Source organism: Triturus cristatus, chromosome 9, assembly GCF_964204655.1.
Source record: "Triturus cristatus chromosome 9, aTriCri1.1, whole genome shotgun sequence".
NCBI classification, from domain to species: Eukaryota; Metazoa; Chordata; class Amphibia; order Caudata; family Salamandridae; genus Triturus; species Triturus cristatus.
In genome coordinates this window covers 792551624-792577276 of record NC_140592.1, presented here as the reverse complement: position 1 = coordinate 792577276, position 25653 = coordinate 792551624, and the positions used below count along the sequence as shown (strand labels likewise).

At 41.7% G+C, this 25653-nt stretch overlaps 1 protein-coding gene across 1 annotated transcript in view; it reads right to left on the bottom strand.

Annotated features, from left to right (window-relative positions):
- The window catches only part of PRKCH (protein kinase C eta), a 536393-nt gene that overhangs the window by 168692 nt on the left and 342048 nt on the right, over positions 1-25653 (bottom strand). Inside the window, exon 7 of the mRNA XM_085626180.1 lies at positions 8877-9004. Within this exon, the coding sequence (XP_085482306.1) occupies positions 8877-9004 (128 nt within the window). The remainder of the gene's footprint in view (positions 1-8876; positions 9005-25653) is intronic.

Below are 25653 nucleotides of genomic sequence, written 5' to 3'. Positions count from 1 at the left end.
TCTGCCTCCAAACTGAGAGAGCCTAGATCTTTTCTGGACCAAAAGACCTACTTCGGTCAATCTTAGTCTGCAGCCTGGTTGGTAATTCCCGAGTTTGGGGGCATATCAGCAACAACCGGCGATAATTATCGCTCAGCGCTCTTAGCGTGAGGATAATTATCGCCGGGTAACGTGGGTTTTTATCGCTGAGATAGCGTGCTATTAGCAACGCTTATCTCCTCAGCGATAAAAATCCTAGCGCTAACTGCCTAACGTGAGATTATCGCTGGAAACCCAGCGATAATCTCACATAGTGTGGCGTTAGCTTGCTGATAGGGACTCACAAACTTAGCCATGATATCCACCTTCCATAGGATATCATGGCTAAGTCAGTCCTGAAGCAGGCGTAAGGAAAGTAGCGATAACAGGGGTTATCGCTACTTTTCTTGCCGCCATGCTTCATAGCGTGGGGCTTGATGATAGGAGAAATGTCGCTTAGCGATATTTCTCCTGTCATGTTAGGTCAGGAACGCCCACTTTGCATCTCATTAGAGATGCAAAGCTGGGTGTTAGGAATCCCCATGCTAAAGCAAGGTTTCACGCGTTAGCATGGCCTTGCTAGTTAGGCGATAAAATTATCGCCGTTTTTCGGACGAAAACGGGCGCAAAAGCGGCGATCATTTTTTATCGCCAGCTTGTAAATATGCCCCTTAGTTCTTAAACAAATGGGACCCATCATATGTGCAACCCTGTACACAATATGAAGTCATTAAAAAATAATCCTCTTTCCGACTGGTAACCAATGCAGCTTTTAAGTGCCAAGGAAAGGGAGGCCTTTTTTGGGAGATCTAATGCCAACCGAGCTGCTGCATTCTGGATGCGCACCAGTCGTTTAACTAGAACGTGACACGCACCCAATAAAAGTGCATCCCAGTAACCTAGTCGGCTAAGGATATTAGTTTGAATAATGAGAACTCTGTGTTCTGCAGGTTGAAATGGTAGCAGTTTCTGTAATGTTTTTAGGAGAGTGAAACATGTTGAAGATAACCTATTGACATGTGTCCCCCCAAAAAATCCGAAGTTCCGAACCTCTGAGGATGTGTTTAAGAAGCAAGAAATCATCCATCAATGTTTGTGGTATGTTATTTGCTGAGCAACAAAGTACCTCTCTTGCTCCAGTGATTTGCAGTTGGTGAAAAACACAATCCGCACACGCAAATAGCGCAAATTCCCCATTCTCATGTTTTGAAATGGGGAATAATATGCAAATCTTCCTAATGTTCCTAAACTCAGATCCTTCTTTGCCAGTCGAGAATAATTCCCATATTCCAGCCTTAACATGTTTACTCAGATATTAGCCTTCAGAAAAGAATCGGAAACGGATCTTTCCAAGCAGTTCCTCTCTCTCTACCTTAAGCAGAGTGGGATGGGTATGCTCAGACGTGAGTCCCGTGCTCTCCATGCCACTGGAATCAAGCTATCCTGGCTGATGAGGAGTGAAACCCCGAAACCGGTCCTAGGATGCTTGTTTTCAGTCCAGGGAGGATCTGGCCTGGCAGTTCGGGCTGGACTGTTCCCATTGGGTACAGGGTCAAGACAGATTTGCATATGGCTGGGTCCAAACTGGAATGGCATGGTGAGCAAAAAAACGATGGATTTCGGTCCAGATCTCTGTACTGGGGTGAATGTATGACATAGTTCTGCATTCTGTCCATCAACAGTTCTTTTTGCACCTTTCTGACTTAATACATCTCCTCACCTATTTATGGGTTGAAGATCTTCTCTAAATGAACATTTAAATCTTTAATGGTCTTTTCCACACCTATGTTTAGTCACCTCCGGCTAGATCCTTCCCAGTTATAAATGTTTGAAACGTGTCATTGCCTCCTTGTCTGCCTTTACCGTCCCTGTCCTTACAGGTGCACCTGGCTTCCCTGACAGATCTTTTTACTACCCTCTTCACATTGTTACAAACAGTGGCCGCTTCTCCGCTAAGGCGGAAGAGCATCGCCCCAGTGCTTCTGAGCAGTGCAACAAAGGATTAACAAAATTATAATAACAGGATGGTATTATCATTTTATTTTTCTCTACAAATCCAGGTTGGGCGGGGCTGGGCTGGGCTCCTGTCATAGTGCAGGAGGACTTGTATATGCCCCTTAAGTGGGCATGCCGGTTTTGCTGGCCGTCTAGGGCTGGCCAAACAGTCAGGCACACTTAGCATGTTCTACACCAGGCTGTAATGCACAGCCTGGGTGGAGATCATACATAGGCTCGCAGTCCCTGTCTGAGTGCCGAACCAGGGCGCTTGGACCAATCACGAAGCTGCGGTGACAGCAGCGTTGTGATTGACTTAGGGGAGACTGGGTGTTTCTTGCTTCTGGGAGCGAGGAAGAACAGAGGACGACGAGAAGCGTGCGGCGTGAACAGGTAAGTAATCTTTCTTTTTATTTTTCATCTCTCCCGACAACCCCGTTCCGCAGCAGCTGCCACTGCTTGTAAATATTTCCATTCTTGAACATATCAAAAAGTTAGCATTGGTGCAGGGATCATAAGACTTTGATGAGAAAGGGTAAGCAGGCTGTTCATTAATGTAAAATTACATTTTAGTAAATTTACCTCTAAACTTTTGAGAAATGTTACTACTTCTGGCTATTCAGTATTTTGTTGGGTAAAGTTACTCAAAAGTGTAGACTTACATGTAGCACACCCTGAAACATGGTCGAGGCAGTAAAAAAGCCATATACACCAATACATTTACTATTAGTAGTGACTTTATGACAGTACTTTACGTTCCACACACTTGGCGGAGATATCTGCAATTGGGGCAAAGTTCTCCCTGTGGTAAATTATAGGGAAAATGATTACATTTTATTAAATAGAAAATATATATATATATATTTATGTTAAATGTTATTGTCAATTTTCTAGATTTATTTTTAGTACCAATTTAAAAAAAAATCTATAGCACATGTCCCTATTCCTAGCCCTTTCTTAACCCCTCCTTGTATCTCCCAAATCCCTTTCACTTTAGTAGTAAGAATTTCACATTTTCCAGCCACTCCCCCCATCGCCCCCACATTTATTGCTAAAACATACACCTACGCAGGGAGATCTCTACAGTCTGGGTGGAGAACTTCGCATATAAAATATAGGAGGCAGTGAAATCTGCATGTATGTTAGTGGATAGCATTATGTAGTACATTAGTAGTACTATTATAGAACTACCGAATGTACTTCAAAATGCAATTCGGGAATAAACCCCCATGTATCAGAATGATTAAGCTGATCAGTGAGTAGCTAATGTGTCCTCAGTTCGTGCATTGAAATCCGACATTGAATTTAGGCAGATAGCTTAAAAGCCATGCAAAGCTTCTTAGCATATGATTCATACAAAGTGCTGCATGTAGCCTTTTGGTCACTTCAGAATGCTCAGCATGATGGTGATAAATGAAACTTTAAGTAGAATTAGTGGGACATTAGACTTCTATCAGCTAAGTGAGCAAAACCAAGTCCAGTGTTCTTTAATCACGACCCATGGTCTGTATAGAGATTAGTTAAAGAGAAGTCTATACAGTTCAGTTTTCAGACATTTCCAGAACCACTTGTGATTGGGGTCATATCTCAGGTTACGGCTCCGGACCTTTCACATCCTGTGGTCTTGAACCCAAAGCAATATTCTTCCATCTTGAAAATACACTGGTTGACTGCGTGCGTGGACACTGTACTGAAGCTCTGGTTGATGTGTAGTGGGGTGCCAGTTTCTGCAGGTTTTCAGAATCATTGCCCCGGTAAGAATTATGGACAACTGATGGAACATTATATTTGATCCTGCCATCTACTTGGAGTAACAGGAGTGTGCAGAGCTTCAGGCAAACTATTGCTGCCTGATTCTGTAGCCTTTTCTGTCCACCACTAATTGTTTGGGGAGACCATTGTAAGTGATCCAGGTGTTCTAATGAAAAAGGCTCTAGCTAACTCCACCAGACATTGAAAAGGTGTTAGTGTTTTTAGGAATAGTTAGAACTGAAGGTTGGCTCTCTCAATTACCAAACTGACTTGAGTAGCAAAGGAAAGTTCAAGCTGAAAAGGTGTCCCTATGTTTCTTACTTACAGGGAGATTGATGAAGAGTTCCCAAGATCTGGAGGTCAGAGAATCAGACAAAGTTGCTTCAATTACTAGAATATCTTTTTTGTCAACAATCATGCAGAGTAAACGGTGCTTCATCTAATAAACTACATGGCCCAAGAAAGGGAGTGGTACCAGAATAGTGAGCCTTTAACACGTGCTACCATAACATCACAGAAAAAATATCGATGAGGAGATGGGGTATGTGAGTGGTTATAGGTTGCAGTTAATTAATGGGGTAATTTCCCCCAAGGGGGGAGGTTTACAGGTTTGGTGGTATGATGGGGTAGTTATAGAATGATTAAAAGTGGGGGTTGGTTAGGTGATGGGGGAAAACAGAACGATAATGAGAAAGCTTGCCACCAGAATGAAAAGAAAAAGACACACAGATGATGGACGGAATGCAGACGAAATCAAACATTCACCCCCAGTCAATAGATCTGGGTTAATTAAGTCCATCGTTCTTTTGCTCACCATGCCAATCCAGTTTAGACTCAGCCATATGCAAATCAGTCTTGACCCTGTGCCTCATGGGAACAGTCCAGCCCGAACTTCTAAGCCAGGTCCTCCCTGGACCAGAAACAAGCATCCTGCGACCGTTTCGGGGCATCACCCCTCATCAGCCAGGCTAGCTTGAATCCAGTGACACAGTGTGCCCGGGACCCACATCTGGGCATACCCGGCGCTCTTAGGGCGAGACAGCAAAAGACACACAGTTGATGGACGGAATGCAGAGCAAATCAAACATTCAGCTCCAGTCAAGCAATGTGGGTTAAATCCATCGTTCTTTTGCTTACCATGCGACGCTAGTTTAAACCCACCCATATGCAAATCAGCCTTGATCCTGTGCCTCATGGGAAAAGTCCAGCTTGTTTCCAGTCCCGGCCTGGCAGTTCTGGCTGTACTGTTCCCATAGGGAGCAGGATCAAGACTGATTTGCATATGGCTGGGTTCAAACTGGAATGGCATGGAGAGCAAATAAATGATGGATTTAGGCTCAAATCTCTGTACTGGGGGTGAATGTATGACATTGTTCTGCAGTCTGTCCATCAATTGTTCTGTTTGCATTTGTCACCTTGAGTGGGATGGGTATGAATTGATCTGGCTCCCGTGCTCTTCATGCCACTCGAGTCAAGTTAGTCTGGCTGATGAGGGGTTTGACCCTGAAACGGGTCCTAGGATGCTTGTTTCCAGTCCAGGGAGGACCTGGCCTGGCAGTTCGGGCTGGACTGTTACCATAGGGAGCAGGGTCAAGACTGATTTGCAAATGTCTGGGTACAAACTGGAATGGCATGGGGAGCAAACAATGGATTTAGGCCCAAATCTCTGCACTGGGGTAAGTATATGTCATTATTTTGCATTCTGTCCATCAATTGTTCTTTTTACAAGAATGAAAAGAGGCAGAGATTTTTATGGCTTCTATATTCTAGACTTGATTGCGGAAGGAAAAGTCGTAACATGAAATATTAAAGGACTAAATGATGCATGTAAAAGAGAGGTAGGAAATCAAGAGCCAAGGGATATGGGAGCTAATATCATTGATATGCAAGAATGCATATATAAAAATCAAAAATCACTTTGACACGTAGACTATCAAGTCTCAGTGACCCATTGTGAAGTGTTTCTCTCCGCAGGGTTGCTATACCAATCAAACTCGGAAAGTTGCAGAGACAAATGATGCCTGTGGCAACTGCACTACTTTCACTCAGACAAGTAATATAATTATATGTGCTATAATGCAAATTGTGACAACCTAGAAATAATTGAATTATTTGGACATGCAAAATGGCACAGCTTTATTTCATTATGGGTGGATTCCAATGCCTGATGAATAGAAACAGAGGTATCAGCATGAAATGAGATCTGTTAAGATTCAAAAGCTTAGGACGGCACTGGAGCACTTCATGAGAGCATTTGGGCGTGGAGATTATTGGCCATTTCTGGGGTAAGATGAGGGATATATGTTTAACTCGCATCCACATCGTCAGTACTCATAAACTGAAGTTTTTATGCTTTGAGGACATATTAGAACAAGCAGATGTAGTTATACCACCTAAAGTCTCCTCATTTCACAATCCTGTGTTCACAATCACAGTCACAATCAATTTTCCTCCTACTTATATTCACCATCATAAATGCATCTTCAAGCATACTTTGAATCGTGACCTGCATGAAGCACAAACATCTTGTTCCTATTGCCAGGGTCATCTGCAGTATCGTACCCACTGCCTTCTACAGCATAAAGTCTTGAAGGGATGAAACTGGGAACAAAAATATCCAATGATGAAGGATCTAAAAGCTTGATGTTCTGGGGTGCAGTCCTTTGGCTAAGATCATGGAGTACCAGAGGGGGGCTAACACTGTGTTGAAATATTGAACTACAAAAATATTACATTTGCAATATCGACCTTACCGCTATTTCACAAGTCTAAGGGAGTGGATGTGGAGTTAGAATAGTAAATATATTCTTATATTGATGACACAGGGGTATTCGTTATAGTGGTTTAGATACAGTTGTAGGTTGATATTTCTACCAAGATATAGCAGCGTACAACCAATTCAAAATGGAGACTCTGCTCTTTTACCAAACTGGAGAGGAAAGTACCTGAGCTTGTGCTGTGTCATTCACATCAAATCTATTTGCCCCATCTGCGCACTTTCTGTTCCACAGATGCCTCACATAGCCAACTCGTTTGCTCATCTCTGGTCCTCTTCCCATAATTCATGTTTCTTAGACACACCCTTAAATAATGCAAACAAAATGTTCCAGGCAGGAGTTGGTCTTGCAGGAGATAAGACATTTGGTACTGCAACTTTTAAATTTAGCCTATCGGAAATCCATTCAATGAGCTGTCTAAAGAGTTGGAAATGTAGAACAACCAAGGTACGATATGTGAGTGTAATAACAGCACATTGCTTATCATATGCATACGTTTTATTTTTTAGATGCACTTTAAAGGGTGAATAGGGCCTACATGGCATACAATGGCCTTTCCAGAGATCTCAGGGAATTTCAAGTGCAAAGTGTGAAAGATTTAATTATGAATTACAAGAGCCATACTGTCTAATCTTGTCTAAACCTTCAGGAAAGGAAAAGCTTCATAACCCCTGGCTGAGATATAGTCCCAGCGGCGTTCTTTATGTGTTGATAATCTTCTATATCCTGAGAAGTTAGATTTTAACACTCTTTCGGTGCCAGTAGAAAACTGTGAATAGATATCTTTAGCAATGAAAGAGGTTTGTGTGACCACAAGGAATGCATCACATGGTTGTCCATGCACAGAGGAGTTCTGAATATATTATAAGTGGGTGAATGAAACAGAAGGGAAAGATGCACTTAGCTGTAAGAGAGTAGAGCAAGCTTCAGAAGCAACTAAAAGGGGTTTCAGGTCTGCAGCTTTATAGCATCAAAATACAAGGGCAAGGTGGAGGTTGATGGATATGATGCACCCTTCTTGCATGGTATTTCTATGTGATGTATTTGGGTCCAGAAAAAGTGGTATTCACAAACACTTGCATTTAGGGACAGTTTGCATGTTGATTACTGGAAAGGGGCTCAGAGATTGCACTACCAATATCTAAAGGAAAAGGCCATCCTCAAGGATCATTCCACGGTAAATACATACGTCTCAAGGGTCAGACATCCAGAACTTGCATTCTAGGGCCATCCAAGGAAGTAACCTAACATGACCTTTGACCCACTGGACCTGGCGTGAGAAAATTCTTCCAGCGCACATTATGAAAAAAACTGATGAATACGTGCGTGAATGTCGCGTAATGTCATGTAATTATGCAAAGTGGCATAGTGGAGAAATTTTAGGAATTTTGTGTAGCAAGCATAATGCAAAATTCCTAAAACTCTGCAAATAACAGCATCATTTACATTTTGCACAGGTGTACTGATGAACAACATTTAATAAATTTGACGAAAATTTACTCACCCAGGCAGGTGGCGTGGAATGGTAAAACAAATGAATCATTTCCAGTGGAGACTGAAACACAGCTAAAGTGGGGGAGGGCAGATGGGGACGGGTGATTAGGGGAATAATAAATAATAGAAAAAAACTTACCTGTCGACGTCGGCCGCCTTGTTGCTCTTCTCTGGCTCTCTTCCCAGCAGTCACTGGGGCACAATCTCTCCACCCAATCAAGACGCTGTTCTCAGGCTATACCTAGCATGAGAGCGGTGCCAGGATTGGTCTGAGTGGCCTGGTTTCCCACTCAGACAGTGCCTGGGAGTCTGTGCTGTTTCTCCAACCCGGCTGTGCAACACAGCTGGGTTGGAGAAACCTAAGTGTGCACGTCTGTTTGGCCGGCCTAAAATGGCCAGCCAAACTGACATGCGCACTTTACAGTGCCCATCACTCCTTCCCCTGCCATGGTCCAGCCCCGTCCTACACTGACATCAGTTCAGTAAGACAGCGGAAAATAAAATGATAATATTGTTTTATCATTTTATTTTTCGCTGACTGACTTTGACAAGTGGGGCGACGCTCCTTCACCATTACGGTGGTGCCGCCCCTGATCATTTCATTTGTTAGCCTCAAAACACTACTCTCCCTTTGCTACTTCCTTGCAAAAGACTGAGGCATACAGCGGCCAGGCACTTAAGGTCAGTGCACCTGCACCTGCTGAGCTCCTCAGACAACATAGATGCCAGGTCGCCCATCATTAACAATTTATAGACATGAAAAGGCAGTGAGTGCAGAAGTATGTAGATGGTTAACAATGTATTGTCTTTCAACTACAAAATAAAAAAAAGCATCCTTACCGGTAGCTTTGGTATTTGTTCTGCCTGGATGCCCATTTCTGCTAGGGCTTTTGCGAGTTCTACCGAATTCACCCCACAGTGAGCTGCCACGTTGCGTTCACATCGTTTATGGATATTCATTTTACACACTGTGAAGAGGTAAGCAAGCCATTAGAAACAGGGTTAGAAGGATGGGCGACTGGAGTACAGCACTGGATGGAAACAATCGGCTAAAGTCACCGGTATAACGGGAAATCTACAAAGTAAATGCATCACATTCATATTAAGCTCTAATTCTCGCATTCATTACTGGTTGAGCTGAACTATTTAGTGTTTATTTATTTGATTAGTTTTATAAAGCGCGAAACCCACAGGGGTATCAGAGCGCTGTCCAAAGTTGGCGCCAGCAAGGGTATAAAAATAATGAAAGTGAGTGAAGTTACAACATGTGGGAAAACATTCAATTTAAAGAGTAGGGGGTATCAACAGTGCCTTAGAACACGCAGAGTAAAACATCATAAAATAGAATGCATCAAAGAAGAGCAATACGAATCAGGGAATTTAAACAAAAACAAGAGCGAGATCATCAGCTAATGCAGTTAAGGAGCCATCGAGCAGTAGATCAAAATAAGGTAAAAACATACAATAAGGCATCAGTGTAATACCACAAACACAAGAGCATAATCACAGGAAGAGGGAGTTAACGTTCGTTCAGTAGTAGTCGTTTGACCAGTTTTTTAAAGGAAGTAGTGGAAGGATTGGATCTGATCTCGGATGGCAAGGAGTTCCAGATCCTGGGAGCAAGACCGGTGAAAGCAGGGTTGCAAGATCTTTTCTATTTTCTATTACATATTTCTATTACTATTCCATCTAAACAAGCAAGCTGCTGCTACTTGTGCTTGGACTGCAGTTTTAGTTAGATCTTTGTAATGATAGCTCATAATTCATTGGCAGGAATTTTTTTTTTTATTGTACATCTTAAATTCTGAGAGGAGATTATGGTCAGGGCTGTCTTTAGCATTGATGGTGCCCAGTGGGCCAATCTTTGTCGGTGACTCAGCCACCCATAACCTCATTCTGCACGGATTCCCTCACTACCACCCTCCTGCTGTGCCGAAATAAAAATATTTAATGAATGAATGAAAAAAAAAAGAAGGATCCCAATTCTCCCAAGAAAATGTAAATCCTGGAAAACAAAATCTGGACTGCTTGCAGTCCTAGTGTTAGTTAACAGGTGAAAGCATGCTCCAGAAAGCAAAAAAATGTCAATCAACAATATAATGCACTGCAAAAAAGGGACTGTGTCTCAGATCTCTGAAAGGTAAGTTACTGGGCCCTATAAGGTAAGTATGTCTCCTGCAATTAGGATATGCGAGTGGAATATGTTGCAATGTGAGGATCCTTGAGGCTTTGGGTCACCAGTTCCTCACCCAGAGGAAACCAATATTGATGATGAAGGTAGATCAGACTGCAGTCTGACCTACAGCTAGGCGCACAGGCCATTTTTAACATACATTTGGCTATCTCTTGAATAATGGTGGCAAAATCCTTTCCTTAAGAGAAATATCAGTGGTTTTATAATGTTAAATGTGCTAGAAAACCAAAATCTGACTATTGATGACAATAGTGCACATGAGAGCTTGGTTAAAATGCTAAAATGGAGGCCAACAATGTGAATATTTAAAATGCTGTATTTCCTGGACAAGAAAATATAGTTTTTCTATACAAACACAAATCTTCTGTTTGAGGAAAATGTATTCAAAATTGAAATATTGCATTCATTTATTTTCATCTTTTGATACCCTTTGTTGATTTTGGTCCTTGGTACAAGAGAGCACTTGTTGCTCCATCCATTGTTTCTTGCATTGCATTGAGGTATTTTATCAATACTGATAACATTATTTAAAAAGGAAAACCACTGCCACAGTTTCATAATATGAAGATTCAGCCTGCACATTAATGGTTGATTGTAAGACTGATGCCTCCCAGACTGGTACCTCTGGCCGAACCTTTTATATCTTGTCAAAGGCCTTCCGACAGGCTAAGATCCAGTCAATCTTTTTTAGTTTATTCATCAATTTCAGTGCTATAAGCTGGTAAAGATGCAGTCATAGTTCTCAGTGAAGGTCTGATAGTGTTTTGTGAGGCTCAAGAGGGTCGGGGGGGGTCTTCCAATCCAAGATGGCCTGAATCTTGTCATTGAAAGGCTTCACCTTTCTATTATCCCACTTGATGACGAAGTTAAATGATCCAATGTAAAACATAGGGGTTATTAGTTGTGCAGGGTGTGTGGCCTGCGCGAGTAATAGATCTATAATTTCCCCTTGCAGGCAAGCAAGCACCCCACTGTAGCACTTGAATCCCCCAGGGCAGTGATGCAGAACAGTCCAAGGCCTACTCGGGGGAGGTGGTGTGGGCTAGTAATCACCATTTGCTGGCACATAATAATAACACTCAATAATGATTGTCCAGTCAGTGTTTTTTCATTGAAAAGAGAAAGTACATTTATTACACACACTACTAAAAATTATGCATTCATTTACAAATCTATATATCAGGCAGATAGAAATGCCTTCAGGGACATTCTGAAATCACATGTTATCCCTACTGGGACATGGCCCCCAAACTCATGGTACCCCCCCACCTACATCAGATAAAACATTACAATATACGGAGGTATCACTTCAAATCAAACAGGCCTACTGGCTCTGTCAAGGTGTAAAGAAAGACAAATAACCGCATGTCAAAAACCCCACCATTATATCACCATAATCAATAACCAACATTCAATGCAATCATCAATGAAACATTCCTAAAGTTCATGAAAAATTACTGCCGGTCTATACATTGTTGATAAATCAACGTGATATGTGTCTGAGTCTTTTTATATGGTGTTAAGCAGATGCTCGCTGATATGACATACCAAGTTGTTTAAAAATAGGTTTCTCAAATTTAAAAGGTCTGTAAAAACCCTGCTCTTCAACTAAGCATTTCGCTAGCCCAGTCCCATACGCTATCTTTCATTTGGTCACCTCCTATTCCATCCTGATACTAGTGATGAGACACCCAAGACCAGATAAAGGCTTCTCAAATCCAGGCTTCCTCCTGTGTTGGTCCTCCGCGTCTTCCTGTCCGTCAGCAGGGTACTACTGGTCTATTTGGCAATTTGATAGTGCCAGAAGGGCTGCTCTGTGGGCTGGTGTTTTGCCTGTTTGTATGCCTCTTTTATTGAATGGTGGGACAGTTTTTACTATTGATTTTTCGAATTTTACCACAAACATTGCTTGCAGCAAGCACAGATGGGCACAGCCTCCCATATCTTGCAAAACACCTGTACAGATTTTCTTTACCAATTCCAAAGTGCCCTGATTTCCTAAGTGGGACACTTTTTTACCTCTCTTATTTACTGATGGGGGACACTTTTATTTTGGTGGCAAGTACGTCTTCTGTCCCAGTTGAACACTGTCTGGCAGTATACATGGACAATGTTTCTCACCAAAAGACTCAACCCTTGTGCAGGTTGGTTACTATTTCTTCTAGCACCAAGGCTATTGCCAGTTCTCTCTCTCTTCTTTTTATCTTTACCTTAAAGATAGGTGGTACATAATGCTTCTCAAAACTTCAAAATACGTGATTGTACGTGGCATTGACCCTGACTTTATGTTTCTGACAAGGCTGTTGAAGCATGCAGCTACATTTAGAAACGAAATTATGCCTGTAGCTAAACACACACAAAATAATAACAGGTGCAGGGACTGCAGTTTATAAGGTTTCCGGTATAACCATGTGTTTTATGATAAAAACAGAAAAGCTCTGGTGATGTCAATACCAATGTCTACCAGCCTTTACTTATTTGCAGCCAGTCCTTTGGCAATAGGAAGTCTCAAGCAAGAGCCAGGCATTGAATAAAGCATAGGTGCTTTTATCTCAGTGTGCCGCATGTGGTACCCTGCATACATGCATCGTGGTTTCGGTCTGGGCTGACATTCTTCATCTTCTCTCTTGTGGTTTCCCTTTCCTCCGTTGTCACAGCTCACTAATTTAAAACATGCCCGTAAAATGCTATCTTCCTCTTTCAGTGCTATTTGCTGCCACAAGTGATACTTTCTTTGATGATTGTTCATTAATAATACAATGAAAAATATCTGTGACTATGGTTAGAATTTTATTTGATACATGAAATGACAGTTGAGATTTCGTAGGGCAGTGGGTTTGCTCTTTAGAATGATATAATACATGGGATTTAGTAATCGCTCTCTAAACGGCAGTCTCTAATTTCTTTATAATCATGACTAGTGACTCACTCAGTCAAAGAAAAGATGTCAGAACTCGACTATTATAAGTTATTACAGTCGAGTTATGATGTCACAATGACTGCAGCAGTCGAGATGAAAGACAGGTCAGGTCACAGAGCATAATTAAAGCAGCTGTTTAAAGCAACAAACGGAAGGATACTTTTCTTTCTTCTGCTCCATTTTAATAGCTTACAATGAAAAACTGAATGAATATGTTCATTTTTTGCACACCTTAGATAGAGAAAAGCTAGAATCTTTATGCATGTTTCTACTCATTCCGAGCTATTGCAGGCTTTTTAAAAACTGACTTGTACAGAGCTGTTTCTAATATCTGTTTGTGACAAATATGTAACAGGTTTTTAATGAGTTTAATTTTGCAGTAGAGGTTTTATTTTTGTTCTTCATGCTTGCAAACATGCTCGCAGTTTTATATGAAAGAGCTACGCACCAAGGTTTTAAGGGGTTTATGGGAAAGATGATGGTGTGACCATGTATTATATATGGCTAGATTATTGGAGCACTTTGAAAGCAATACACAAACCACGTTATTGTACACAAATATGCACTGTATAAGTAAATTAAAGTGAAATTGATTGCATATTTAAGTTAATCAAATATGTTAGAATGCATTGTTTACATTTGATACGAAACGATCATTGTACCATGAGCTTTGTTGTAAAGTCTTTTTGCACTTACTATGATGAGGTCACACGTACGCTAAGTCTGTTTACAATGACCATGATGAGGTTACACATTACGCTCTGTAAATACAATCTCCAAATAGCACCTCACCATCTGTGAGCGAGGTTGCAGGAGAGCCGAAACACGTCAGATGGTTTCAGGTGGCATGCAAATATCTACAAATAAATCAACACTTCTGCAGTTTTTCGGCAAGCGTCAGCTCCTTTGTCCTATTGAGGAAAGGAGTGGGGCTATTTCATGTGGAGTTTGCTGTTTCCACTACACCGACGCGCCCATCGGTTAGGATCATGATGGAAGCCAGGAAGTTGTTACAGATCTATTTACACCATTGAGCTCCCGGCACAGCAAAGTGAAGGAACAGTGCTGGTGAGAGGGGGACGGAGGCCGGCGAGTCAGAGGACCCCCGGCAGACCAATCAACTCCCCAGGTAAGACTGCATGTGACACACAGCGGGAGGTGGGAGAGCCGCTTAACTGTTGACTTGCATACAAGTGCAATCCAATTACGAGCAAGCGGTGATGTGTCTGTGTCGGAGGATTTTTTTCAATATATATTTACAAATGTCGTCTACCGAGGTTCTGGAGAGAGAGCAAGCAGCATTGACAGTTTTTGATAATGAGGCTTGCACAAAGGGTGAAACCCATGCAAGCGGCAGTGCTCAATCATATGGAGGTGATTTGATGTCCAAACGAAGAAAAAAGAGGAGCAAAGTATCCCAAGTGATGGAAAATCGTTGCAGCACTACTGAGAGGTGGGGCACATCCCCCAAGGCCTAAGAATATTAGTGGCACCAAGCTGTGAAAAGCCTAACATTGACATGCTACATGAATGGGCAGAAAATAGCAATGAATCGTAAATGTAAATTGATACTTGTATAGTGCACTACACACCCGCAAGGGTCTCAAGGCGCTTGTACGAATACCGCTGTGGAACCCAGCCTGGATTTCCCTGTAAGGCGTCCACTCCTGGGCACCCCCAAGGTGGAGGGGGCCGTTGTGGAGATTAAGCAAGCTATTGCCCAGAGTTGCAGAGTGGGACTCCATGATTGGAGTGGCACCGAGGCGAGAATTATCAGGTCTGTGGAATTTTTGAGCCCAAGACCCGCCGAGGCGGGGAATTGAACCCTGGTCCCGGGCTAGACCTCTGCATCAGGGTCTGCTGCTCTAATCATTGAGCCACACTTCTCCACTGTCAAAGCAAATGTTGGGCATATTAATCAAGTATGCTGAAATGGACAGAAAAAAGATATTGGAAGAAATTGAAGCAATACAGGCTGATTTCAGCAAGGAAGCTGATCAAGAAATGGTTTGGAATTTCAATGTCGATGTGAAAGAAAGACTGAGCACACCCAAAAAATCAATTATAATCATGAAAAACGTTAAAGTTTAAGCGTGACTAAATCGACTACGACCGAGGTCAGATTTTCACTTTTGCCAAAATGTTAGACAATTTGCAAGGTAGCGACTCACTGGAAAAAAGCAGATGGGAGAAGAAGCTGTTTGTGGGCAAGACAGCGTAACTAGCTCTGAAGTTGATACCGACTTGGATGAAGGAGCTCTAGTTGGTCAGAATGTCCCTTCAGTGGCTGAAGAACTGGATGTTTTACAGCAAGATTACAGGTTCAACCTGCCCCCAAGAGATCAACCAAATCCAAGATTTCAAAAAGGAACAGCCAGGGGAGAAAGATGCACTGCAGTGCCAGAAAATACAAATCAAGGCAGAGGGAAACTGACAATATAGGGCAGGAAACAGATGCCAGCAGCAATGCAATCATTAATCTAACATATATCCAACTGATATCAGATGAATAGACAATTCTAAAATTAGGACTATCATACTGCCCAGCCCAAAACATGCAGTACACTCAGATGAGGATAGACCTCTTTAAATTCATAAGGAAAATGAGGCTCAAAATGTTATTCATATTACATCCTAAGAAAAGGACCAGTGAAGCTGAACCAATGGAAAACACACAGCACTCACTGAAAGTGGCTGTTATGAATTTCATGGCAACTCTCCAAGAATTAGAGGATGAGAGCATTGGTATTAACGAGATAATTACTGAAGACATGATAGGTATTGATCAAGATATCAACATCTACGGCGAGGCACCAACAGAATTAAGATTGAAATCAAAATTTACTCCAATTATGTCTAAAGACGCTATAGATATCGACAGCAACCTGGTCATTCAAGAATTAAAACAGCGGTACACCGATATGAACAACCAAATAACTTCTACCAGAAGAAGTACTATGTCCTAATTGAGAAATTGAGCTCTAAATCAGAATGCATAATTAGGAATTTGGTCAAAAGACTAGTACATAGCAGAAGCATACACGCAGTTGAACAACGAACAATGTTACATCATAGTTCTCATGTTGCGCATGAAGCAGGTACAGGTGGACTATGATTAACAATTGATGGACTGGCACGATCATGCAATGACAAATACTAATTCTTAAGAGTAGACCACCTCAAAACACCTGTACAGTACTTAATCCCTACAGTGCCTAACAACAGATATAATCCATCACGATGACCCATTATCTCAGCCCTGGGTAGTGCTCATGAGAACACTTCAAAATACTGTGTGATTTTGTCAAACTTTGCCATATTATAATCAAGATACAGGTGATTTCCTTATAAAAGTTCATGATTGACCTTGGGAGGAGGACTGCATCCTAATAACTACTGATGTCACAACGTTATACTCAAGTATACAACATGCAGACAGGATTAAGGCAGTACAACATTTCCTAGGAGCCAGACCTTTAAAACTATGGAAACACACTCAAACGTTAGTAAAATGATCCAAAGATGCTTGGAGAGCAATTTACTTTTCTTTAACAAAGAGCTGTTCCACCAGATCCGTGGTACAGCAATGGGCACCTGCTTTGCCCCCAGCTATGCTAATTTGCAAATGGGCTGGTGGGATGAGCAGATGGTCCTGACCGAACATCACCAGAACTGGTTTGAACAGGTCATACATTGGAGCACATTCATGACCACTTTTTGGTGTGAAAGGGCATGAAGAAAAGTGCCAAACTATTTTTGAGCAAGATTGAGAAGAATAAGCTCAACTTGCACTTCACGAGCACCATCAGTAGTACAAACATTAATTTCTGGGACCTTACAGTGTACATAAAAAACAAGAAATTGGAAAATAAGCTGTTCAGTAAACCTGCCTCTGGGAACACTGTGCTTCATGCATCCAGTTTCTACCCCCGCAATTTAGTCAACAGTATTCCTTATGGGGAAAGTCTATGCATTAGACGCAATTGTAGTGAGCCTAGCGGGAAAGACAGAGCACTTCTGTAGCTGTTGAGAAGATTTCAAGCCAGGGGCTATTCTAAGACGTATGTTGAGGAAGCAAAAACGAAAGACCAGGTTAAAGTCAAGGAAGCAGTTGCTTTTTGATAAAGAAGTGACTAAAAAACAAACCAAAATAGATCCACTCTTTAGATTAATAACAACTTTTAACAAACACGAGGGGTTGTGAGATCCATTATACAGAAGCACTTGTATCTCAAAGAATGACCTGGTATTGGGGAAAGTTGCCCCACATAGACTCGGTGTAATCCTTAGGATAGCCAAAGCAATGAGGGAACACCCAGGGCCTGATTTAGATCTTGGCAGATGGGTTACTCCTTCACAATGATGATGGATATCCCATCTGCCAAAATATCAATCCCATTATATCCTACGGGATTTATATTTCGGAGGACGGGATATCCGTCACCTATCCACCAAGATCTAAATCAGAACACTAGTCAGTAGTCCTGAGACCAGTACACCTGTCAAGACCATTTGTTTGGGCTGCATTCTGGGTCTCAGGAAATGTGGCATATGTAAGGCCTGCCAACATGAAAAAAATACCAAAGAATACAAATCACCATTTGCAAAAATGGGCAAATGCATACGTGACAATAAACATTGCAAAACAGACCACGCAGTCGATATTTTACAATGCCCCTGCAAATTAATGTATGTAGGCAGCATGATGCTCCCAGATCATAAAAGAATTTTGCAGTGCTTACGAGCCATTAAGAACAGTGACAAAGCCTACCCTCTAGCTAGGCACTTTGAAGAACAACATCAGAGTGATGCTAGTGGCCAAATAGTTTTTGTCGCCCCCTCTGATGTTAACACAAATTGCATCCACATAATTGGTAAATTATGTGGATGCAATTTGTGTTAACATCAGAGGGGGCGACAAAAACTATTTGGCACCCTACAATGTTCATTGTTTACGGGACAATCAGCTATAAGTAGTGGATGTATTTGTCCATATAGACCGCAATAATTAATTGATTACAATCTTGGTTTTGGGACCATCAATTTAATGTATAGGTGTTGCAATGTGTTTATGCAGAAGGGTATTATGCTCACTGGGGCGATACCTTATTACTAGTTGTTCAGTTCCCCAAAGGGGTCGAAGTTGATGCTTGAATAATATAATGGGCACTAGGGCTGTTTTCTTAGTTTCTCTTTTTTCTTTTTTCCTGTCTTTTCCTTTGCTGTTAATTAATTCGAAGGAATTGATTTAATCAATATCAATAAGCCTGTTGAATTTGGGCCTCCTTCTGTTCAAATATACATTTAGAACCAAATTTATATTTGAGCCATTTGCAGCATCGACGGACTATGTGATTTGAATGTGCCCACTCAGCCATTCGAGCACTTTGAAAACAAAACACAAACCTGGTTATTCTACACAAATGTGTCCAGTGCAATAAGTAAACTAAAATGAAATTGATTGTATATTTAAGTTAATTAAATATGTTAGAATGCGTTGATTACATTGGATACAAAACGACCATTGAACAAATAATTTTTTTGTTAAGTCTGTTTACACTGACCATGATGATGACGTCACGCGTTACCCTCTGTAAATACAGTTTTAAAATGGCAGCTAACTATCTGTGAGCAAGGCTGCAGGACAGCCGAAACGAGTCAGTTGGTTTCAGGTAGCACGCAAATATCTTGAAATAAGACCACATAGCTTCAGTTTTTCAACAAGTGTTGGCTCCTTGAGGAAAGGAGTGAGGCTAATTCATGCAGAGTTTGCTATTTCCAAAACACCAACACGCCCATCGGTTAGGAGCACGACGGAAGCCAGCAAGATGTTACGGAGCAATGCATTATATGGGATAAAGTACCCCCTGCAGTACATGATAAGAAAACTGCAAGTCACCTTGGAGTTCCATAACATTATAAAGGAACTCGGCCTTCAGCCTTGTTCCTCTGTATGTTATGGAACTCCTCGGTGACTTCCAATATTCTTATTGTGTATGGCAGGGGTGCTTTATCTCCTATATAATGTTATTAGAGTGCAGATTTTTAAAGTGCTGCAAGTCTCTGTCCCACTACAGTAACTTCAGCGCTTGATGGAACATACAAAAATCAAAATAAATATACATATCATGGAATTAATTAAAGCAAATATATACATTCTACTGTTACTTATGTGGTCTATTTTCTTGCCCTTTCAGGATTATGCAATAACTTTAGCAAATGATGGAGTGGCAATCGCTGGAGGAGAGGATGCCGATCGGCTGAGAGAACAGGCCGTTACCACTCCCCCTCACTTCCTCTGACGTCAGACACCAGCAACGAGGAGCTGCAAATTCACTACCGATGTTTTCTGAGCCGCGGACCCCCGGAGAGCGGCTTCTTTGATCCGCGGACTGCTGATTAATTTCCTTCTGGTGTCCTGTGGTTTTTCCCGCTATGAGGAGATTTGCACTGTCCCTGAAAAGAAAAAGACCGTTCTGAAAAGCCCGAGAGAGCTGGCCGGGGGTCTGACTGCAGACAGCCGGGTTTATTTTTTGATTTTTTTTCTCTTTCTGCTGCAGACAGCTATGGACAGCTGCGGACTGCCTTGCCGGTGGGAGCATCGTTAGGGACCCCAGGTTTCTCACCAAGAGCAGGTAAGTGTGGATTTTCTCCTTGCACAACTGTCTTGGTTGAGGGTCGCTGGGTAGATCCCATTTAATGACTCTGGCAGAGTCTTGGGCAGCATTTTTTCCAGTGATTGGTAGAGGGGCATTTTAGGAAGACATTATGTGAAAGCCTGTCAAAGGTACAAAGGGACCCACACCTGTTGAATCGCCGACTCCAGGTCAAAAGGTTAAAAAGCGTGCATCCCAGGCCGCAGCGCGGTTGAACTACGCAGCCGCATTTCGACAAGATTTTCCTCTCTCATCGGAGCTTGTGGGGATGGCAAGTGCTGATCCTGCCCAACAGGATCTGCTTGAGGCTGATATGGTGGATATGGTGGACTTGGATTTCCCCATTAGCCCTAGTGAGACGGTTTCTTCAAAGCTAGTTTAATCAATTCCTGCCGCTTCCACTAAAGAGACTTTGACCTCCAGAAAGGCAGGGAGCGAATCTTTAGAGGCTAGAAAGTACCCTATTTTTATCAAAGCCAAACAGGATGGGCCTTTGATTGATGGGCCTTTGATTGAAACAGAAGCAGTGCATGAGATGGAAGGTGACGACCATTTAGTAGCAGATAACTTATTGGCTGCCGGCCCAGAGTCTTCAATCTCTGAGTCTGACAGGCATTTGCTCCTTCCCTCCCCCTTTATTCCATCCTCAGGTCTCTTAAATACATCAGTTGGGGGAGAGCCCATGCTTCTTTCAATGCCGGGGGTCGCAGAAGTGTCTATGTCGACCTCACCAGTGGTCCCTGATCTGACGGACCCAGAGGATTCCCAGGCGGAGGATAGGTCAAACGTTATTCAGATTGATCCCCCTCAAGGTGGCGGCTCCTTCTTGATGCAATGGGACGCTAAGAGCCTCCTTAATTTGATTCTGGAAGAAATTCGGGACTTAAAAACTTCCCAATCTACTGAGATCGCTGCAATAAATGCAAGCTTGACGAAGATTGAGGAATCTATGGCTCAGGTCCCGATACGGGTCTTAGAAGCTGAAACCAGGATCTCCCAATTGGAGGATAAAATGTCAGCTCTGAACCATAACGTGACTACCATCCAGTCCCAGAGAGCCTCACTAGAAATGAAGCTGGAGGAGTTGGAGAACCATTCCAGATGTTCAAATCTTCGAATCCTGGGTATTCCGGAGGGTTTGGAGGGCCAGCAGATGCTGCAATGGATTGATTCCTTTATAAAGAAAAATATTCTTCCAGAATTTAATGGGGATTTCACAATAATGAGAGCTCATTGGGTACCCGCACATCTCCCTCCTAATGCAAAGTTCCCCCGGACGATTCTGGTAAACTTTGGAGACTTTAGGGTTAAGGAGCAGATTTTGTCAAGAGCAATCAGGCAAAGACAATTTCCTCTGCAGCAAAAAGGAGGAAGGAATTCGTCAAAATGCTTCATTTGTTTAAGGCTCAAGGGCACAAGCCATGATAGCTCAGCAGAGTAAGCTCAAAGTGTTAATTAAGGGCAAATTTCATATCTTTTGTAGTGTCGCAGAGGCGCAAGATTTACTACAAGAGATTTCTGCGGATAAACCCTAATGGCTTGAAGCAAGTACTTGGTTGGCAGGCTGGGAGGTATTCATCTTTGGGTTAAGGAATGGGCTATTCATCCTTTGATGACTGTAACACTGTATTTTTTGATTGAGTCTTGGTCAAATGAGAATAGCGGGTGAAAAGATAAGGTGACAACATAGGGCGTAGAAGGTTAATGATAGTATAAGGCGGTTTAACTGCAGCTTTTGTAGTTCAGGAAGGGGAAGTGAGGGTAGGGCATCATTCAGCTGCATTAGGCACCAAGTCAGTGTGCCTGTAGTAAGGTGGGTGGGTGGACCAGGTTGTTGGACTCTGAGCAGGGGCCGCCATCTGCTCTGGAGACATGGGTCTAGGGTTGGGTTGGGAGCATGGGGGAAAAAATGAAATCCATATCTTAAGTTCATACTCATTTGTTGATTGCTATGCGAGAGCAAGAAAGGAGAGCCTGTCATCTTTATACAAGAAACCCATATACCAGCGGGGAAAATCTCAGATTTTGCAATGTTCAGAGCCTGGGTAGCTTATAGGGGGTTTCTCTTCATCCTCAGTAGCACATAGGGGGACGGCGATCTTTCTTAACAAACAATTTCAGGCTGAGGTGGTTAATTCTGCGAGCGATCAAAGTGGTAGATGGTGCTGGGTTACTTGTAATGTAGACCATCGGCCCTTGACGTTTGCTAGTATATATGCCCCAGTTGAAGATAATCCCCTCCCATATGAGGAACTCTGTCAATCATTAATCCAAGCCCCGGGAGAGTTGATCGTGGGAGGCGATTTTAATTTATTAATGAGTCCCAAAATTGATTCCTCATCTGGCTCAAAAAGACAGTTAAAACGAAAACTCTTACAATGGTACATAGTTATAGTTCAATGCTCGATATTATTGACCCCTGGCGAACAGCATTTCCGACGGAAATTGCTTACACTTGTTTCTCAGGGAGATTTCACACTTTTTCACGAATCGATTTTTTTCTTAGCTCCAGAAAATTGGTCCTTTTACAGCAGAAAATTCTTCAAAATGGATTCTCTGACCATGCACTGGTGGTCTTGGAGTTAGCATTGGGTAAAGGCAGTACATTTACTAAAAGGTGGTCATTAAATCGACAATATTTGCTAGAAGAGGATTGGGTGTCTTCTTGTAAAACACAAACTTTAGAGTTTTTTTAGCTAAATCTTGGTTCTGCTCCATCCCACGTGGTATGGGATTCATTTAAAGCCTTTTTTCGAGACCTAGTTATAGGTAAAGATGCAGAAAATTTAAGAAAAAGGAAGGGAGAAAAACAGTTACTAGAGCAAAAAGTTAAAAATCTTTTGAAAGGTTTCTTTCCAATCCCTCAGCCTTGAATAAATGTCAGTGGGTTGAGGCTAAGTGGGACCTGACCAAAGTATATAATGCTAAAAGTTATACCCTTTTCCAGCAGGATAGGCAAAAGACCTATGAAGAAAGCAACTACACCTGGAGATTTTTGACTTGGCAGGCAAGGGAACGGGCCGCAAGTAATCAAATATTGGCATTGAGATGCCCCACCTCTGGTTCTCGTACGAAGGATTCAGGTGAAATAGAAGAGATAATGGTCCAGCATTACAGGAATATTTATTGCCAGCAAATACCGATTGATATTTCATCCTTGGAAGATTTTTTGCAGGAATATGAAGTACATGGGGTATCTGAGGAGGACAAAGGGCACATGATGAACCCTTTTACAAAAGATGAGTTAGAGGAGGTTATCAAAAATCTTCCAAATGGCAAAGCCTGCGGCCCGGATGGTCTGCCAGCTGAAGTTTTTTAAACGTTTTTAGGTGTAATTGGGGACTATTTATTATTAGTTATAAATTCAATTTTTGAGGGTGAGCTTATCCCTCTGTCATTTAGAGAGGGAAGTGTAGTCAGTTTTTAAGAAAAAGGTAAAAATAGTGAAGACCCTAACTCATATCATCCCATTACGCTCTTTAACTCTGACTACAAAATAATTACTAAACGTTTAGCTAATCGGTTTAATGGAATTGCTTCATATTTAATTCATTAAGATCAGAATGGTTTTATTGCTGGAAGGCAACTTCGCACTTTTTAGTGGGGGCACTTGATTATTTTGATACCCAGAAGATACCAGCTTTGGTGCTTTTTTAGACGCCGAAAAGGCATTTGATTTGGTGATATAGGAATCCTTATTTTGTATTTTGGGCACATTCGGCATTCCCTCCAAAATCACGGGGTTGGTTGAAAAGGTATATCTGAATGCTGAGGCCAATATCATTATTAATGCAGCTAATGCCGGCCAAGTAAAAGTCAAAAGAGGAACCAGACAGGGATGCCCGCGATCCCCGTTGCTATTTGCCTTTTTCATTGAACCTCTTGCGATAGCCATTAGGGACAATATGGATATTTGCCCCCCGCTTCCAAATCTGGATAAAATTAAATTATATGCTGATGACATTGTGCTCATTATAAAACCAGAGAAGGAACTGCAGGCAAAGGCCTTCCAGATTTTTGAACGGTATGAGGCATTTGGAGGGTACAAAATTAACAAAAAAAAAACAGAAGTTTTGCTTTGTGGCGGTGGGGTATCCAGGGACTTGCACCTCGACATTATCTCATGTTTGAACACAAATCCGAAGAGATATTTACTTTTCACCATTGATTTCGGAATTATATGACTTAAATTTTGTTCCATTACTACGAAAATTTCAAGTGATGTTTACCCGATGGCATTCTCTTCCATTATCTAGTCTAGGCCGGGAGGCGCTGATTTAAATGTCAGTGCTTCCACTTTTTAACTTCCTCTTTTCAGCAATTCCTTGTGTTTTAGCCAATCCTTTTTTTATGAAACTAGAGTCTATGTTTACATAATTTCTCTGGGGCAAAAAGGTCTCACAAAGTGCGCTGAGCACTTTATATGAGGAGCGGGTAAATGGTGGGCTAGCTCTCCCCAATTTGAAGGAATATTATTATGCATACTTTGCACAATATATGTCTAGATTTAAGCAGGAATTACATTCGAGTTTCTTTGTTAATGTTTTTATGAATTTAATCTGTAAAGAACACCAGATCCATTGCCCACTATCAATTTTCAAATCTCCCAAGTTAGTACGGTATAAGTGTCTACTTTGGTTTTACCATAAATGGCAGGCTTTTTATAAAAGATACTCTATCCTAGCAATTAATAGTTGAACTCCTACAGTAGGTCTTATTTTCTCTGCAGGAATTAAAGATTCATTTACAATCATTCAAAATTGGACTAAGGCAGGGTTTCGGAAACTTTCAGATTTCCTGCCGAATGATAGATGGTTGAATATAGAGAAAATGTCTTGTTTAATTCCCAGTAATTTTCTTCTCCTGGGGTCATATAACGTTCTTAGGAAGTTCTTTAGCAATCTGGACTTGGTCAAGATTATTAATCAGAAAAGTCTAGTTCATGATTTATTAGAAGATACTGTTTTAAAAAAACCGGGGGAATGGAAAAAACGTCTAGCCTCAATCAAGGGGATAGATCTGGAAGCTAAGGCTATAATTAAATGGGAAAAATACGAGGAGCTGGAAATTACTGCAAATCTCTGGTCTACAATTAATAAATTAAAGTTTAGCACGGTCAGAGGGGCCAATTGGCAAAGAATGCTATTCTTTAGTATGTGGCTACTGTATAGAGCTCCGAGCTTTATAGCTAAGGCCTATCCAAATCAATCAGGGCAGTGTTTTCGGTGCCACAATCATCCCTCTGCCAATTGGACGCACATAATATCACAGTGCCCCCTGACCCAGAAATTCTGGATCGACATTTTTGATTATTTAACATCAGAATGTATATTAATAAGTGAACCCAATGGCTTGTTGATAGTGCATGGCTATGATCCAGACCTCAGCCTACCTGAGAAAATTATTAAACTCCTTTATATTGGAATGGCAGTTGCCAGATCACTTCTTCTTCAAAGATGGCGATCAGATCTAATACCATCAAAATATGAATGGATCTGGAAGATGGCACAGGTCAAAAGAAGTGAACAAGCGTATGCCTTACGAACGGGTGGGCTAAAAAAGTTTGATAAGATCTGGGCGGAGTTTTTCAATGGGGATGCTTAATCCAACAGAATTGGTATTGGATACTGTTACCAGTGGTATCCCGACTTTCAGAATTTTTAGGAAAAAGGTAATAGCACTATATTTCGCTTAGAAGAGTTTTTAGAGATTAAGTTATATTTTTGATATGTATTTATACTAGGTTTATATTTTAGGAACGGAAGATCTGAGAACATGTCTAAAATTGATGGGATTATGGGGCAATGGATGATATTTTAGGGCAATAGCCATTTTAAGCTGTTGGGC